Source organism: Nanorana parkeri, unplaced genomic scaffold (genome assembly GCF_000935625.1).
Source record: "Nanorana parkeri isolate BGI_ZX_2015 unplaced genomic scaffold, ASM93562v1 scaffold491, whole genome shotgun sequence".
In the NCBI taxonomy this organism is placed as follows: Eukaryota; Metazoa; Chordata; class Amphibia; order Anura; family Dicroglossidae; genus Nanorana; species Nanorana parkeri.
In genome coordinates, this window is record NW_017306759.1 from 28,805 (window position 1) to 48,060 (window position 19,256).

Consider the following 19,256-nt stretch of genomic DNA (forward strand, 5'->3'; position numbering starts at 1 on the left):
TCTCTCTTCTCATCTCCTCCCCATTCTCTCATCTACTCTCCGTTCTCTCTTCTCCTCTCCTCTTCTTTCTCTCTTCTCCCCATTCTCTCATCTGCTCTCCTTTTCTTTCTCTCTTCTCCTCTGCTATCCTCTCTTCTCCTCCCCATTCTCTTTGCTCTCCTTCTCTCTCTCTTCTCCTCTCCATTCTTTTTTCTCATCTTCTCTCCATTCTCTCATCTACACTTCTCTCCTTTTTCTCTTCTCCTCTACTCTTCGTTCTCTCTTCTCCTCTCCGCTCCTTTCTCTCTTCTCCTCTTCTTCCCATTCTCTCATCTGATCTCTTTCTTTTTTCTCTTTTATCTCTTCTCTTCTCCTCTCCAATCTCTCATCTCTTCTTTCTCTCCTTTACTATCTTTTCTTGGCTATCCTTTTTCTTTCATCTCCTTTCATATTCCTTTTTCTTTCATATCCTCTCCTCTCTTTTTTTTTATTTGTTCTTTTTTACTCTTCTTGTATTCTCTCCTCTCCTTTTCTTCATCTGCCCTCCTCTACTTTTATTTCTGTTCTATCTTCACCTCTTCTCTCTTTTCCTTTTCTTTCTTTTTCCCTTCTCACCTATCCCTTTTGTCTTCTCTTAGGGTCTGTTCACATCATCTCCAGACCAGATCCAGACCAGAACATTTTTTATCTGGCCCAAAAAATGCAATTGGAAAAAATTAGGCTAATTGAACACATTGTGTTCAGTTCCAGATTTTGTTAAAAAATAATTACAGCATGCTGCTATGTATCTGATCTGGAAGGCATCCAAACACATGTAAAGGCATGCAAATGCACCAGAACACATTGGAACACTCCTAAAACCCAAGCAAAACCAAGTGAGACAAAAAACGCACCGGAATCCAGTGTACCCATCGCACCCCTAACCGAATAATACCCTTAGAGTCGGGTGGGGGCCAAAGTGACTGCAGATGTCTCTCCAATCCAAGATAAATGTATGTATAAAGTCACTTGCACTCCAATAGAATTTCAAGTCAAAAATGGTTTATTGACTCGATTGCTATCACATCGTATAGCGACGTTTCGGAACAACAGCGGTTCCTTCTTCAGGCAACTGAAAAAAAACACCGGAACACATCAAACACACTTTAAAAATGCGCATGACCGTATTTGCAGAAATACATTCAGATCTGGTCTGGAGATGGTGTGAACAATCCCTCATTCTCTTTCCTTTCTCTGCTGTGCTCTCCTCTTTTTCTCTACATATCCGTTCTATTGCTTTCCCTTCATGGGGCCATATTTGGACCACTTCCAACAGTGCAATGGTGCAAATTCTTCTCAGTGACAAGAGAAAACTTAGGTTTTATGTATGGTTGGCCCAGCTGCTCTGGAAGAGATGTTTCCATCCACTTAGTGGAAAAGAACATGTCTGCCTATGACCAAATTTGCAGCATGTGCCTATTTATTTCTTATAGACGTTAAAAAAATAAAATGATGGTATCCTTAAAGGAGAACTATGAGGTGAGTGAAAATCACTCATCCTCATAGTTTGATCTGACCTCATCCTTCTGTTTTATTAAATCTGTTTATTGCAAAATACTTTTTTTCCTGTGTCTGCCCCTCTCACGTGTCTCTTCCCTGTGTTCTTCTTCATGCAGAATGATTGTTGGGTTCTTCATCTACTACTCCACCGTATCCTTATGTATTTCTTTCGGTCAGCCTCTTTCTTGCACGCTTCGTAGCCCTTCTGAGATTGGTTATTTCCAGGATGGGGATATCTTGATTGGGGGCTTTTTCCCTGTACATACATCATGGAAACAACAGGCCTATTCATTTACAGAACGGGACCAACCCGTAACCTGCACTGGGTGAGTGTGCTCCTTCTTTATTATCTTCTTTGACTCTGATCTTTATCTCGGTTTGGATTGTGGATGATTGGCATTAAAATGGAAATAAAATGAGGGGATTAAAAAAAAAGCCCCCTGGAGCTTTTAGCCATGATGTGTTAGGTATTATTTTATTGAAATCTGCAGATTTAAGAAGACTGAAAAGCATTTATGAGATTTTAATTATTTGGTTTAAATCCAAAATTCACACTTTACATAAATCAATAAAGCGCATGTACCTTTAATTATAAAAAAAAAAAAAATATGCTGCTCTCCAGCTCCATTATGTGCCTAAGTGAGGATTACATGGCCTCCAGCTATCTGGAGCAATGCTATATTTTTATTTTACTCATACAAATATATTCTACATTTGAACATAGACTACCTGGCCAAAAAAAGTCACACACTCTAATATTTCATTGGCCTTTATCTTTGATTACGGCGCTCATTCACCTTGGCATCATTTTGATAAGCTTATGCAATGTCGCAACATTTATTTCCATCCAGAGCTGCATTCATTTTTCACCAAGATCTTGTAGTGATGATGGGAGAGTCTGACCACTGCGAAAAGTCTTCTCCAGCACATCCCAAAGATTATCAATGGGGTTCAGGTCTGGACTCTGTGATGGCCAATGATGTCTCATGCTCCCTGAACCATCATTCACAATCTGAGCCCGATGAATCCTGGCATTGCCATCTTGGAATATGCCCAATGTGCCATCAGGGAAGAAAAAAGTCCATTGATGGAAAAACCTGCTCATTCAGTATATTGAGGTAGGCAGCTGACCTCATTCTTGGGCACATAATGTTGCTGAACCTGACCAATTGAAGCAACCCCAGATCATAACACTGCCCAAAATCGAGGTGGTGGCTTTTGTTTTTGGCCAGGCAGTGTATAATCAGTTTACATTGTACATATGGTATATTATGACATGTATCATAGGTGTATAAGCATGTCTATGTCTCATGGCTGTCTCATAGTTAGAGATGACAAAACTTCTGAAAAGTTTGATAAGTCCCAATCCTAAAAAATTCTGAATTTTCCAAAACTGAAGTCCCATTAAAGTCATCAGGCTTAGAAAAAGTGTGCATTACAAGGCAGCACATGGTGCAAAATTGAGCGGAATGGTTTGGAAAGCTCCTGACAGCCCTTCCTGATGAGATGATGGGCCAAAAAAAAGTCAGAGCCACTTCCTTTAGAAATTCTACCATGAATACTTAGATAAAAGGTTGGGACCTGGTGCCACTGGCAGTCAAGCTAAGGGTGCTCATGAAACAACAAGGCAGATTTAGGACAAAAAAGCCATTGGAGCATCCTTTCTCCCAGAAGACTTTGGTGAATTTGACCAAAATAATACTGACATTTCGATTGGGATTTGGCCAACAAAATCCAAAATTAAATTCTGTGTGAATTGAACATCATCCGATATCCAGAATAGACTCTACTCATAGCTAAACTCATAATAATGTGGCCCCGACATTGAACTAGGATTTACCTGCCGGCCTTACAGCCTGGAACAGCTCTACAATGGAATATAAAATCTTATGAATGCTTTTCATTCTTTTATGTTCCACTGCAACTATTTTTGTTGATACTTTAATGTTTGTTTTCTGTAATTTTAAAATGACCTTCATGCTTTTACCTCATCAGATTAAGTACTGTGTGTTACAGCTGGATTCAGGCCATGATATATGCTATAAGAGAGATAAATGCCGATGATTTGCTTTTACCGAACATCACATTAGGATTCCAGATCTTTGACACGTGTGCACACCTGGGCCGGGCACTGTGGGGGACATTCTGGACTCTAACTGGAAAGGAACATCCCATCATCAACTACCAGTGTAATCAGAAGACCCCTGTGGCTATTGTTGGCGATTCATCGTCGTTTACCTCCGTTGCGATGGCCACCGTGCTGAGAACCTTCATGTACCCTCAGGTAAAGACACAGAGCAAGCAGAAAAGAAGCAAACAACTCCTACGTCTGATATATTCCAACATGACTAGAACTATATTGCTTGTTTTCAGCTAAAACTGACCATACACCTTACAGTCTGATTGTACCCACCTCCTATAGATTTACCAAGAACTATGCAGTATGGGAGTCTGACTGATAGAATGTGAATTGAATTGATTGTTTTGGTTGGCCCTCACGCTATGACATTTTTTTTGTAGTTTTAAAGAAGGTTGGGACAAAATTTACAATTCGGTTGTATAGTGTTTGGTCAGCTTAAAGTGACTCTTAACTTTACCCATGTAGGGCAAAGTGAAAGGATCAAACAAACAAACCCAGAACAAAAACTGGTCCACCACTCACACACATTGCATAAATTCTAGGGAACTACCCTATACCAGTAATTGATACGTCCTACACAGATACTGCTGCCCTTTGGGTGCATTACTTCAAGCCGGAATTATAGTATTATCATGGCCATTATGATCGATTCTGAGTGCCAAAGGGGATCTATTGTATCCAAAAGTTCAATTTCACAAAAATGTCCTCATAATTCTAAAACACTGTCCTGTCTACCCTTTTATTCTCATCAATACTGGAATTATTGATGGGAACATATGAATAATAAATCTTGTTTCTTTTCGGGCACTCACTGTATATTTTACAGTCCGTTCTTGAAAGCCATCAATCTCCATCCATATGCTGTCAACCAGAGCTCCCTCACATCTCCTGTAGGGTCAGAGTCTGTTAACTCATCACCACATCACCCAGAAAGAGTCCAGATTGGGGAATTACATAGTGAAAGGGGGTTTCTCCTCAATTCCCCTCTCACCCTTGTCCTTCTCACACCGTCTCTGAAGCTCTTTGACCAATACATTAAAAATAAACAGTATATATACCTTATTTTCAATTGTCCGGCATCAGTGGTTGGTGGTCTTTACTGCTGCATAGAATGAACATTATTTTATGCTGCTGTACTGTGAGCCCAGGCCGAGGCAAAGACATACCACCAGGGGCTGTGTCCATGATGGCCTGGGCCCACAGGAAGTTGGCTTAGGAGCATTGGGCATCAATGAACCCAAAAGAGGAATGGCAGTGTGGAGATGACATAGCGGTGTGTCTGAGGGAGACAGTGCCAGAGAGGAGGTGAGTATTGTAGCAAAAGCTGCATTTTTTATTTTCAAATATAATTTTGACTTGTTTTTAAACATGCTGGGAAAATACATTTCTAGTATTTTTTTGAACCCTGTGGTGGGCTTTGACCCCCCTGCTCCGCAGCTGGATAGATTTTCCTTTGCTCCACTGCTGGGAACAAAGCAGAATACCCAACATTTTTTTGTATGGGTGAGCATATGGCTCGCTCCCCCTCTCCCATGTGACAGTATAAATGTCTCATTATTGGCTCTGCACTGTCACATGGGGCTGAAAAGAAGTAGCTCTGTGTAATTTCTGACAGGTGAATAAGTACAGCTAGTCAAGCAAGGTTGTGACATGAGAATCAACTCCAATATAAAAACATTAAAGGCACCTGACTATTGCCCTTTTCTGAGTCCCCCAGATCTGGGCATTTCTTCTCTATACTGCTCAATGCCATATTCAACCACAGCTATAGTTCTAGTACACTGGGGGCTGCTTTCACTCATTGCCTTAAGACTATCATCATCATTATCATCATCATCATTACCACCACCATCATCATTATCATCATCGCCACTATAGGAAAGCACTGTAAGTTAAACAGAGTAATTTTGAGGGATCAGTTTGTATCACTCGGCTGTAAATCCTCAAATCATCTCTGGATTGGTGCTGACACTGTCCTTCCTTCTGGAGGGGGGCTACTTGTGTTCCCCATGGTCCCTGTGTGTGTTGTAAAGTAGTCACCGCTCCAAGCTCGCTCCCGGGATGAACTACAATCTTAATTTTAGTTAGCTAATTTGTATTGAAGTTATAGTCTTATCACAGGAGTGAGCTTGGAGTGGTGGCTACCATCTTTTTATTAGGAAGAAACAACAGGTTCTCACTTGGCTACACATCAGAGATCAGCTTAGAAACCATATCATCACATAAATGGTCTTCAAACCATTTTTTACATGTTTACCATCTTTTGATACCAGTCTGTGCTATGTAAATAATATACATTGTCATCTCCTCAAATATTCCCTTTCTCTCCTCCAAGAATAGAATGGGGGCATAATCCAACAACAAAAGATATACAGGACATTCTCATGTTATAATGATTCTGACTGCACTACCAATATGATCTCTAACACACAAATTTGTGTCTTAAAGAAGCATCTTATTTAAAAAAAATATACACTCATATAATGATTTTGTACATATCCACACAAAAAAATGAATTTTTCTAATTTATTCATGTCTTTTGCTATAATTTAATGCTAATTGACCTTTTTTTCTAACATTTTCCACTCAAGATAAGCTACACTGCTTCTTTAGCGTCCTTGAACAGCCGCTACCTCTATCCATCATTCTTCCGCACCATTCCTAGTGATGACAAACAGGCACGTGCCCTGGCCAAGTTGGTTTCCTACATGGGCTGGAATTGGGTTGGCCTACTCTCACTTGACCAAGAATATGGTATTCTAGGATCTCAAGTACTCAAAGAAGAGCTCCAGAAATTTGGAGTTTGTCTTGCTTACCATGAAACTTTTGGCCAAGCGACTTCTTCAACAAAATTGAAATATATTGCGGATATCGTTGCTCGGTCATCAGCTAAGGTTGTTATAATATTTTCTAGAGACCCTGTGATTCACCCACTGATTGAGTTATTGTTAGGCAGACAGGATGCCAAGCACATCTGGTTGGCTACCGAAGGATGGTCAAACTCGCAAATTCTTCAATCAAAATGGTACAGCAGCGTGATGATGGGGACACTTGCTGTGTCTTTGCATGAAGTGGGAATGCCAGGGTTTAAAGAATTCCTTCTTGATATCAGTCCTTCAACTGCCCTTCCTCAGGATATCTTTGTGAAGAACGCCTGGGAAATAATTCAGGAGTGTCGCTGGCCAGACTCCAGAACAACTGTGGATAATGGAACTGTGTGGTGTACTGGGGCAGAGAAACTGACTCGTTTCAGAAACAATGAATATGTGTTTAATGAATTTGATTTTAAAGTGCACTATTTGGTGTATAATGCAGTGTATGCTGTGGCCCACACACTCCATGACACTATCTTTAATTGTATGATGGGTCAGAATACCACTCTATATGGAGAATGTGGAGTTCAAGGGAGCATATTGCCCTGGCAGGTACGCTATAACCTTTTCCTTTTTTGAGCAATTTCCCAAATTAAGAATGCATTATCTGAGCTTTACTAATGTTGTTACCTAGCTTATTTATCTCTTAGTTATATTTGTTGTAATGATGGAGCAACATGATTGGTAGCAACCCCCAAGATAGTACTCTTTAGTAAGGCTCAGGGAGACACACTGCCAGTTGTGCTTGCAGAAATTGGGTTGGTCATCGAGAACTGTTCTACCCAATAACCAACAATGATGTTGCTGACCAAGGCTATTGCACATTCCATTTGGTTTTGCCTTTGTAGCATTGCAGGGAGCTGCATCTTCACACTGTATAACGGGACACCAGGTTTTGTATGTACATCATTATATATATGTTAAATAGTTATGAACAAAAGTTAGTGAATCGTTGGTCAGTTCCTGGATTTGTGCATGAAGGGCAACTAAAATGGGCTCTGACTTTCAAGCAAACATGTGCTTACCATTAAAGCACCAAGCAACATGCTTGTTTTAATTATCCCTACCCCAGCATCACATAGTCCTCTTTCCTTCCCTCTCCCATAGCTACATCCAGTAGACACCCCCTTTCTGTTATGTAACAGCAATGATGCTTGGTGCCATTGCTATTACATGGGGGTGGAAAGAGAGTCCTCCACCCTATGTGTGGTCCAAGCATGGCTTCCTTTACTTGTTTCTGGGGGCTGAATGGAGCAATAAAGGTATGTGCTGCTGGGTAGCAGGGTATTATTATTAATATTATACAGGATTTATACAGTATATTGCTTTACAATATAAGGAAGACATTATAATCACAATACAATTCAAGACAAGATGGTAAGGAGGGCCCTGCCAATGAGGGCTTACAATCTAAGAGGGAGGGAGAAGTGATACATGAGGAGGTAGTATTAAAGCAAACCCTGCATGGGCAAAGCGCAGGTTCACTTTTAAATAACTTAATATAATAAAGAAAGACCATCTTATTTATCAAACAATGCATTGTATGTTACATTTTACCTGGAGGTACAGTGTATTTTGAACAAATGGCATAGTCAACCCCTTGAGGAGGTACGTGAGCCTTTAAAATACTGACATCTTGAAAAAAGATTTCCTGGAGTTAAGTGTTCATATCAATGAGTTCAGCTTTCCTGTCTGGTCTTGTACTCCTTGTCTTAAGGTTTCTGGTCTTTTTTAAAATTAATCCTTGCAATGGGGCTACCCCCCCCCCCCCCCCCACGACGTGTGACAATCAAACTGTCACAGGTCGGCTCAATAGATTGGGAAGTAAGCCAACACATACCGTTGCTTGCTCACTTCTGGAGGAAAAGGCTTTCTACGAGTGAGTCTGATCTGGTTCTTCAGAACCTTTCCAGTTGCATTTTTGTAGCATTTTGGGTTTTGTTTTAGATAGAGTAGAGAAGAGATAGAACCTTTTTTTCTGTCTGTTTGCTCATTATGGGGATTCAGTGTCTCCATTTGTCTTGGTGACCATTGTCTCAGGGATAGATCATTTTTACTAGGGGTGCACAGATACTTTTCGAGTACCAGTGCACATACTTGGCATTTTCATGAGAACTACCAGGGTTGCAGTGGTTGCAGCTGGGACCGGGCTCTGGAGCTCCACCACTGTCCTGAAATCATTAGTCTGCATTGTTGTAGAAAAACTGTCACATGACAATAAACAAAAATGTATCAGTACTCGTACTCGCAAAACTGGTATCTGTGCATCCCTTTATTTATATTTATAAAAACAAAATCGTACATTAACACAGAGATGTACAAATCCCAGGAGCTCCGTGTGCTCCTTACACATGACAGCCGCCTCCTAACTTTTTAATTTTTCTCTAGTCTAGTCTTGGAGCTCAAAAGTATCGGTACTTGTACTTGTACCGAGTACTATACTTGGTATCTGTGCAACCCTAATTTTTACAGTTGTCACCAAAATAGGAGGTGCGGTGAAATTCCCCGGTAGGGACACCTGATGACAAAATGAGGATTTCTACTCACTTTGAGAGAATTCGGGGTTGATTTACTAACCTTATAAACACACCACGAACATGTATACACCTCTGTAGTGTGTTCCCTCCCAGCATGATCTATGGGTGGAATCTAAACACCTTTGTAGTGTGTACACACCCAGTAGGTGTGTTGTGCAAAGCCCTGCATGAACTTGCAAGGTGATGTTGTGTAAATTAGCTCTATGTTTTGTTGCTTGCATTGATGAATGCAGGAATGTAAATGCAAGAGCTAACCATTTTTGTCTAAACTGTGAAGCAGCATTATATATGCATCATGTGCATGATTTTTCCATATATGGCATTAGTGGAAATATGCTTTTAGAGACTTTTTGGTTGATAAATACGTTTTGCTGTGTAAAAATCACACGCACCTAGTGCGTGCGTGTGTTTAGGTTAGTAAATCACCCCCTTCGTCTCACCTTTTGGTGTGTTTCCAGAACACGAAGGAATGGGAAATTTCCCCAAGAGGACAAAGGTTCTAACTCTTCACTACTCCACCTAAAGCTAAGAGTTTTTGTCTTTAGAGACACTTTAAAGTGATCAACTGTGTTGCATTTGGTCTAACTCAGAACTTGCAAATACATATAAATAAATATTGTATCATCATCTATACAGGTTGCTCAGAATTTGAAAAAACATCGCTTTAAGAACCGCATGGGTGAAGAAATCTACTTTGATGCCAATGGAAACCCTCCGACCGATTATGACGTCCTGAATTGGCACCGGAACGCCGACGGCAGCATTGACTTTGTCAAGGTCGGCCGCTACAACATACGGGAGAGCCAGGAGAACGAGCTAAGTGTCAATGTCACAGCAATCAAGTGGATCACTGGAGATGCCGGGGTATGTTGTTCTCTTCGGCTGCAGAAAACTGCTATCACTTCTCAATGGAGCAACAGGACTGGTTGGTGGCAGGCTTGGACAGCAGCTCTTTGTAGCGTATGACATTCCGGATATGTTCCTAAATTATCCAAATGGATGAAGCTCATAGCTTAGAACCTGAATAGTTTTCTTTAACTCTAGGCGCTAATGGCTGCCAGCTGAACGATCCACTTGCTGTTGCATAATCAAAGTTTTCAATAGTTTATCACATTTTTTCTCACGTACTTGAGGGGATGCTCAATCAAGGCTCTAGGGCTTCCACCCTTTTGTTTACTAGAACCGGAATAGGCTTGTAGACCTGAATTAACACAGCTGCTAATAAATCTCTGACAGGACCTGTGGGCTTGTTGCTGTAGATAAGCGTAATGAAACTATGACTTCGCCAGCCCTCAAAGAATCCTTCAGATCTGGTGAATACAAAACTAGAAAGGGGTGAGGTCATCCAATATTGGAGGCACTGGGATATTTTTTCTTAGATCAGAGAGAATATATTAAATCTTGAAAAAAAAAACCTTAACATTAGTAATAGGGAGATGAAAAATTATCGTTTCTGATGCATTATGGGCTTCATGCAGATGCAAAATGGTGTACCCTGACCTAGGGGCCTTCAAAAGAGTTATATGGGATCTGCTTGTGGCTGTCATGTGGTGGTTGGGCTTACTGCAATTGGAATGATGTGCTGGTATCGGAAATTCTAACCCCGATCCAGCCACCAGAACCAGCTGGTCTATATATCCCACAGCCACTTCAAAGAGTAAGAAGTCATTTTCACACCAAGGCTGGTAAAACCTCCAAAGGTGATTGGCCAAGAGTCCGTTCCACGTCCATACCTCTATAAATTGAGTGGCATGAAAAAGCCAACAGGATGAAACAATTACTACTATTATTATTATTATTATACAGGATTTATATAGCGCCAACAGTTTGCGCAGCGCTTTACAATGTAAGGAAGACATGACAATCACAATACAATTCAAGACAAGATGGTAAGGAGGGTTACATTTTCACTATGGGCCTGTTTATTCGGCAATAGCATGTATCATTATCATTACCCCTGAGGGCTTACAATCTAAAAAACAATACTTCCCAAATGGTAAAGTTCTGTTTCTCTCCCTTTTTATAGGATAACAAATAGCCAACTGTAATATCAAATAAATCACTAGGATGCTCCACAACCGTTAGAGTGTGCTAGATTATATGCAAAGCTGGATTTAGTCTCTCTGCTGCCCCAAGGCCAGGTTCCTCATTGCACCCCCCTACCCGCCAAACCCCCCCCCTCCCATAGAGAATGACAGACCTGTAGGCTGCATACATTTGATCTCGACGACATTGCCAAGATCACTCGTACAAAACAAGCTGTAGCTTCCCAGCTGTACATTTAGCTCTGCTTGCCCAAAGCAGGGCTAAATGTAGAAAACAACTACCCACCCGGGCATCGGGAGATAGGTATCCCGCACCCCTGCTGCCACTCTACTCCCCGCTGCCCCTAGGCCAGGCCTTGGTTGGCCTTGTGGGAAATCTGGCCCTGATTATTTGCCAGTTTTGTGTCTGCCTGTGCATGTTCAGATAGCTAGATTTTGGGTCACTGTCTAGTGGTGGCCGGTGGTATTGCAGGCTGTAATAACTGCTTCACAGTATCGTTTAAACTTCCCAAAGTAAGCTCTCTCCTCATCCCTCCTCCATCCAACAAGGATCTTACTGGATAGCAAGTCACTATGGGCATACATGCTTTCCACGTTGGATCACAAGTCTCTCTTCAGCAATAGGCAACAGCAAGGAACACATGATGGTGGTTTCAGGTGAGTAAAAATAGGTTTTGAAGGGCTTTTTGCTTTTCGAAAAATGTGTGTATGGGTGTGAATGGGGTGGAAGGGGAATATGTGTATAAATCTGCCCAGGGAGGCACTTTAATATATAGAGCTGTAATGGTAACATCATATGGAGCTCACCATAGCCCAACCTTCCAACCTGCTGACAGATCAGTTAGTCTTCCCTCATACAGATTATGCTTATTCTCTCCCTGTAGATCCCTAAAGCTGTCTGCAGCGAGAGTTGTTCCCCTGGATTTCGAAAAGCTCAGCAAAATGGGCAGCCCTTGTGCTGCTTTGACTGCATTCCCTGCTCGGAAGGGCACATATCCAGCCAAAGAGGTACCATTTGTTCCATTCGTAGAAGAGAAAGAAATTATCAATTGTTTTGGCAAACTCTGTTAAGCACTATCTGCATCTAAACTGGTCACATGAGCTGAGGGGTTTGTATAGTCATGTTTCAAATTCAATCTCAAACCACAACCACGCCCCAGATCTTTGCTCTCTTCAAGGCGTACAGTGCCGAGAGAATCCTCTTTATCTGACACTCTTCTAGGAGTGTTGGATTCCTTGTTGTGCAAAGTGCGCTGATTTATTCTGCCAAGCAAAACAAATGGCAAACGCACTCATCAACTCATAACCAGCTTTCAAGCAAGGTGCACATGGAAGGGCTTTATACAGTACAACAGCAAAAAGTTTCCCAGCACACTCACCAGCCAGCATGCAAAAAAACAAACCTGTCTAACCGCTAAGGTTAAAAAACAGAGGTTTTAGATACACGTCTTCTGCCGAATATGTGAAATCCGCACAGCCTCGTCAAGGCCCCTCTGTGATTTGGTACAGTGACACACTGGGGGGTCTCAGCTGCCGTTGTGATGTGCATGTCTCTGTGCCTTTAAGGAGGTTGGGCTACCTCCTGGCGAACCTGCACCCAATTTTATCTTTTTTATCTTTTGCTACATGTGCTCCAAGATGGAGACTCTCATAGTTTAGAGCTTGGCGCGGCTGTGCGGCTTTCACATATTCTGCAGAAGACATGTATCTAAACCTCTGTTTTTAACCTTAGCGGTGGTTTCTTCTGCCAGCCCCTACATCACAGCAGGGCACAGCAGTGACATACATACTAGTGGAAGGATCCACAGTGCTCTGCGTGCGAACAGAAGTCTGACTCTTCTGGAAATATGTCAGATGAAGAGGACTATGTGCACCCTGGCTATTGAAAAGAGCAAATAACAGCTTCACAATTAAATAACATGTCTCGGGGGAAGCTTTTTTAAAGTCCCTTATTTACCAATGTCCTACTAAATTGTTGCTTTCAATAACCTAGAACAGCGATGGCGAACCTATGGCACGCGTGCCTCAGAGGGCATGCAGAGGCTCCTCTGGTGGCACACGAACCGAGAGACGGGTGTGGAATTCATATCGCTTGTTAGCTTCTCTGTGATACCAAAACAAGTTCATTGAAAAGAGCAAATATTAATAAAATAAATAAAAATTAAAATGTATAAAAAGTAAAAAAATAAATCAATAAAAAAATAAAAAAAATAAAATGTCAAAATTAAAAAAGTGATACAAAGTAAAAAAAATAAAAGCAATGAAAATTATAAACAACGTAAAAGTTAATAAGATAAGTGGGTCACTGTCTACAAATTTAAAGAGGTAAAATAAATAAATAAAGTGATAAAAAATAATAAATAAAGAAAAAATAAAATGTTTGAATACGTGTGTTTCCCTACCTTGCCTAAGGCAGTGATGCTGAATGTTGTTTAAACCCCGGCGCCCAAACTAAAACACAATACCAAACTTATTTTCGGTGTTGGCACTTTGAGACAAATAAATTGATTTTGCGTCACGGTTTAGGCACTCGGGTTCAGAAAACATTCGCCATCACTGCCCTAGAACATGACCAGATGGAGACAATGGTTTTGAAATTGGGTGTAGTGGTCCATTATGCTGAACCTATATGGCATTACTATGGGGAATGAAGGACATTGGCTGGAGAACCTTTTCCAGTTCACATCTAACCTGAGATCAGTTAACACTAGACTTGTGAGCCGTCAAAAAATTTGTTCCGTTTCGTTCCGTTTCGTAATATCCATTATTTCGTATTTCGTAATTCGTATCCGAAACTCAATTCGGATTCGGACGAAATACGGATTTTCGTTAGTTTCGGCACGTTTTCGTAACTTTACGAACATTCGTTATGATGAAGTTAAAAAGCAAAAATACCTTTGTTATTATTGGAGTCTATGTGGTAGTTGTTTTTGTATCCGAAATACGAATTCCGTTAACGGGTTCCGTATCCAAATTTCGTATTTCAGACTTTTAAAAAAACTACCATCAACTCCAATATAAATGTACTTTGCTTTTTACCTTCAATATAACGAATGTTCGTAACAGAACGAAAATACGTCAACGGAATGTCGTATTTCCTGCCTGTATATTGTATTGTAATGCAACTCTCAGCAGCAGAAGAGATTAGAGAACCTCTGATTGGTCAACCAAAACGAAATACGAATTCCGTTAACGGATTCCGTATCATAACACGCCAGTTTATGAAATATCGTTTCTGTACCCGTGTGATGATTGTATTGCACATGCTTTCCAGATTCAAGCAACTGCCTTCCATGCCCCAGTGAAATGTGGCCAAATAAAGACAACACCATATGCATCCCGAAGCTGATTGACTTTTTGTCCTACTGGGAACCGCTGGGAATAACCTTGACCTCAACCGTCATCTTCTGCTCCTTCACCACCGTCAGTATATTATGCGTATTCATCAAATTCAAAGACACCGCCATCGTCAAGGCCAACAACCGTGACCTCACCTATCTCCTTCTTGTGTCTCTGTCGTTGAGCTTCCTGTGCTCTCTACTCTTCATCGGAGAACCTCAGAAATTCACTTGCCGGTTCCGCCAGGGAGCTTTCGGTGTCATCTTCGTTATTAGCGTTTCATGCGTCCTGGCCAAGACAGTGATGGTGGTCATTGCTTTCCGAGCAACAAAGCCTGGAAGTAACATGAGAAGATGGCTCGGGCCAAAAGTCCCTGCTTCGACGGTCTGTGTCAGCACCTTCATCCAGATAATCATTTGTATCTACTGGTTGATTCAGTGTCCTCCCTTCCCCGAGAAAAACATGACCATCAAGACCGAAGTCATCATCTTTCAGTGTAATGAATGTTCAGACACCTTGCTCTGGTGCATGCTGGGATATATGGCCCTCCTTTCCTGCATCAGTTTTCTGGTGGCGTTCTTGGCCAGGAATCTACCCGACAGTTTTAATGAGGCCAAGTGGATCACCTTCTCTATGCTGATCTTCTTGAGCGTCTGGATCTCCTTCATACCTGCGTATCTGAGCACTCAGGGCAAGTTCATGGTGGCTGTTGAAGTGTTTGGTATCTTGTCCTCCAGTGCGGGCATCGTCGGTTGTATCTTCTTTCCAAAATGCTACGTGATACTGCTCAGACCCGAGCTCAATACTCGCCAGAACATTCTCGGTAAAGGGACTGATCAGAAGACAAAGACCTCGATCCCTATGTAACCAAGAGGGCATTATAATGTCTACTTAGTGGCAGGCACATGAGCTTAGAAAAATCTAAACCCCCAACTAGATGAGATTGAGTTTGCTGAAGAACTTTATATCATGAACAATGAACAGCGTTGGAGGAGCATCATTTGTCTAGACCGGCTTCTGGAGAGGACAATGGACCATTCCTGGGCAATGTTCTTGATGTATCCACCACAGCAGCAGAGTGACAATTCAAGGAGAACAGTTTAGAGACAGTTGTCACCTCCATAACATGACGTGCCTGAACAAAGACCATCATGGAAGGCTGACCAAGGTTTATTTTATTGAAATTTGCAGCTTTTAACAAATTGGAAAACAACCTTTGAAATTACATTAAAATATTAAAGATTTTATGATGTTTCAATAAATAGGTTTAGTTCTAAGTGACTGACATTTTTAGGTAATAGTTCACAATCCTAAGCCACATGAAATAATAGATAAAAACGTCCACGGTATCTCCCGTGTGCTCATAGATTGTAGATTGTGTAATAGTCAATGTTTTTATGAAGTCTTTATGACCTGCATTCTTTTTATATGGTCACATATCTACAATTTGTTCTGATGTTGGCGTTGTGTTGCCTAAGCCGTACAATAAAACACTCCTTGCCTCCCGCGTGAGGCTGACATGAGCTGCACTGTTCAGAACTATTATTTACAATCAAGTATAATGAGATGGTTTATATACATAGGGGGCCATGTGTGCAGAAGAATGAAGACCATGCCAATATATACAGTATCAGCCACAAAATGGGGTGTGTTTCTAAACAATTTGCAGAGCCATTCATCTTGAAACACTGTGTATGTTCGTTCTGTGTGAATAGAGCCATAAATAAATGAGGGGAATAGGACTTCAATTAGGTAAAGTGGGTGAGAAGGGTGAACAACCCCTTTAAGGAAAATTACATTCAAGGACAGGCAAGGCCAGATTTCCCACAAGGCCAACCGAGGCCAGGCCTCGGGGCAGCAGGAGTGTGGAATACCTATCTCCCGAGCCCCGGGACATGCCGTTCTGAGCGCCGGGCGGGTAGTGGTTTTCTACATTTAGCCCTGCTTTGGGCAAGCAGAGCTAAATGTACAGCGGGGAAGCTGCCGCTTGTTTTGTACAAGTGATCTTGGCGATGTCGCCGAGATTACTTGTATGCAGCCTACATACAGGGGGGCGCATTGAGGAACCTGACCTTGGGGCAGCAGAGAGAGTAAATCTGGCCCTGCAGGCAGGTGTACCTTTGGGACAGGGAAGACAACTGGTTGGCAAGAATTGTAAAAAAAAGCCAACTGCATCAAACTGAAACAACCTTTCAACAGGGATGAGGGCCTTCAACACCATCCGCTGTCCACGGAGAAGATCGTTTTGAAAGCTCTGCCCCAACAATGTGACAAATCACACCCTATGCCATGTAAATGAAAACATTAACACTTGTCACCTGAAGTTCCAGCCAAGCCGAGCGGTAGGGGTTCTGCACAAGCATCTGTGCACGAGCATAGGGTGGGGGGCGCCGCCTTGCTAATGGGACTGTGCCTAGCCATGCTCCTCTACTCAGACTTGGGCACATCTGTGCATGTGCCTCACGGGGTGCGAGCGGGCGCACACATGTGCTCATTACAGATCCTGGTGCCAGGTGGGCTATTTCAGGCTGAATTCTGCATGGCTCCATTGCTGAGAAATCTTCAGCTGTATCCTGTGACCTGCGATCCTGAATCCATTCCTGACCTTCTGTTTCTGACCCGGCTTGCCTCACAACACTCCGGTTTGCTGTTCTGATCCTGTTCGACCTCGGGTTGTCTTCTGACTATTCTTCTGCCTGCTGATTCTCAACCGTGCCACCCACAAGTTGCTGTCCCAGCCCATTCCTGACTCTGCCTTCTGATTCTGTACCATGCTGCCGCAAGTTACCGTCCCGGCCAGTTCCTGACTCTGCCTGCTGTACCAGTGCCGTACTGTTCTCCTCTGACATTGCTTCTAGTTTGTAGTAGTTCCTGCTGGCCAGGATCCAGACATCCTTCATCAACTTCAGAGACTACGTCACCTGCCGGCACTCATGCCACTCTTTCATCCCTGCAACCTTTGTTCCACCACTAGGTCCGCTCGGACTTGAGCATCAAGAGAGCTCCACCCTAAGGCTCCTGTCGAGGTATGTGACAACACCTTTACAGACTATGAGACACCGAGACTGAGGTTATGTAACTAGAACAGGGGGTTCCACAACTTTACCACCTCCCATCTTGGAAAGTCAACATCTACTGTACACGTGGTGATTGGATTATGGTGTTTGTGCTACCTGTGAGTCAATCACGGCAGGCTTTGCATTAATACAGGCTTTGTAGTCATTAATACAAAGCCTGCCGTGATTGGCTCAGCGCGATATACTGTATGTAGCCGAAGCTACATACAGTATACCGAAGTATACCCGGCGTATAAGACGACCCCTGATTTTCGGGCAGTGTTTTTGTGTCTAAAAACCCGTCTTATACGCCGGCATATATGGTAGAATATATAGTATTACAGCTTAATGTAGAACTGAAGCCATTTGTTTTGGTTTTGGAGAGAGTAAAGGAGATCTATAACCCTTGTGGCTACTCTCACTTATCCACTATATCTATGGAGGAGCAGCACAGCCAACCTTGGACAGCAGCGTTGTCACCCTGTGAGGAGGGTGGTGTTAGATGGAGTAGTAGATGTAGATGGACTTTACATAGGTGACTAACAAATGACTGTTTATCTGAACTCCAACTAACACTTTCTAAGCAACTACAGAAACAGTTTTAACTTTATGAATGAAAGCTAATCATTGTAAGCCCCCCCTCCCCTGTCATTGTGAAATGGTTGTCTCAACCCGCTAACTGACACTCTTACTGGACAGCTCGATCTGTTAAAGGGAGCTGAAAAATAACAGGCTTACTGGTCGGATGAGCAGGTAATACAACTGTGTAACAGGGGGGACTCAGGAAAATGAAGGCTGCTGTGTAAATGCTATTATTGGCTCATTGCATCATATATGTACTTTTCTTATTTTTCCCAAAGTTCTATTTTAATTCTGACTACCACAGACTTGTAATTGGCTAGCTCTACTTCTACATCTTCTGTATGTAAATATGGGCAATCTAATTGTGTCAGTTCCCTAATGTCACCACAATGTGGCGCAACTGCCATGTAAATGTGCATGCAGGTCCGCAGCTTGTGCTGGTCTGTGCGTTCTATTAGGTTGATCTGAACCTGAATAACTGTGTCACTTATAACTATATAAACACCAGTGCAATTTTTAAAATAATTTATGCTTAACTCCAGATATAACAAAAACAACATTTGCAATTATGTTTTTTATTTAACATCACTGGTTTTTTTTTCATGCATCTACCGTGTTTCCCCGAAAGTAAGACCTACCCCGAAAGTAAGACCTAGCGCTATCTTCAGGGATTTCTGTAATATAAGACCTACCCCGAAAATAAGACCTAGTTCGGGGTAGGTCTTATATTACAGAAATCCCTGAAGATAGCGCTAGATCTTACTTCCGGGGTAGCTGCACATGTAATTGATTTTTACATATTAAGAGCAGCCGCAGCTCCCTCCCTCCCCAGCCCCCTGCATTCACGCCCGCCCTGTTTGCATCGGGGCAGAGAGCGTTTGAGCTCGACAGCTGCAGCCAGGTAAGACATCCCCCGAAAATAAGACCTAGTGTCTTTTTTCATGAAAAAAAATAAATATGACAGTGTCTTATTTTCAAGGAAACACGGTAATGCACCTGGATCAGCCTGTTGAGAATAACCGTGCCGGTCTTGTCCATACAAGCAGTGGCGTAACAATAGCCGTAGCAGCCCACACAGCTGCTATGGGGCCTGGGGTAGGAAGGGGGCCCTATTAGTGGGATAATTAGGAAAACTAAACTGTGAAATTAGCAGCATAGGAGTGAAG

The 19,256-nt window shown here is 42.2% G+C and overlaps 1 protein-coding gene across 1 annotated transcript in view; it reads left to right on the forward strand.

The window, feature by feature from the left end:
- LOC108790646 (extracellular calcium-sensing receptor-like) overlaps positions 1-19,256 on the forward strand; it is a 45,364-nt gene that overhangs the window by 24,255 nt on the left and 1,853 nt on the right. Inside the window, exons 2-9 of the mRNA XM_018560956.1 lie at positions 1,635-1,844; positions 3,535-3,802; positions 6,250-7,083; positions 9,705-9,932; positions 11,998-12,121; positions 14,388-15,315; positions 17,335-17,478; positions 18,898-18,991. Coding sequence (XP_018416458.1) covers positions 1,635-1,844; positions 3,535-3,802; positions 6,250-7,083; positions 9,705-9,932; positions 11,998-12,121; positions 14,388-15,315; positions 17,335-17,478; positions 18,898-18,991 — 2,830 coding nt within the window. The remainder of the gene's footprint in view (positions 1-1,634; positions 1,845-3,534; positions 3,803-6,249; positions 7,084-9,704; positions 9,933-11,997; positions 12,122-14,387; positions 15,316-17,334; positions 17,479-18,897; positions 18,992-19,256) is intronic.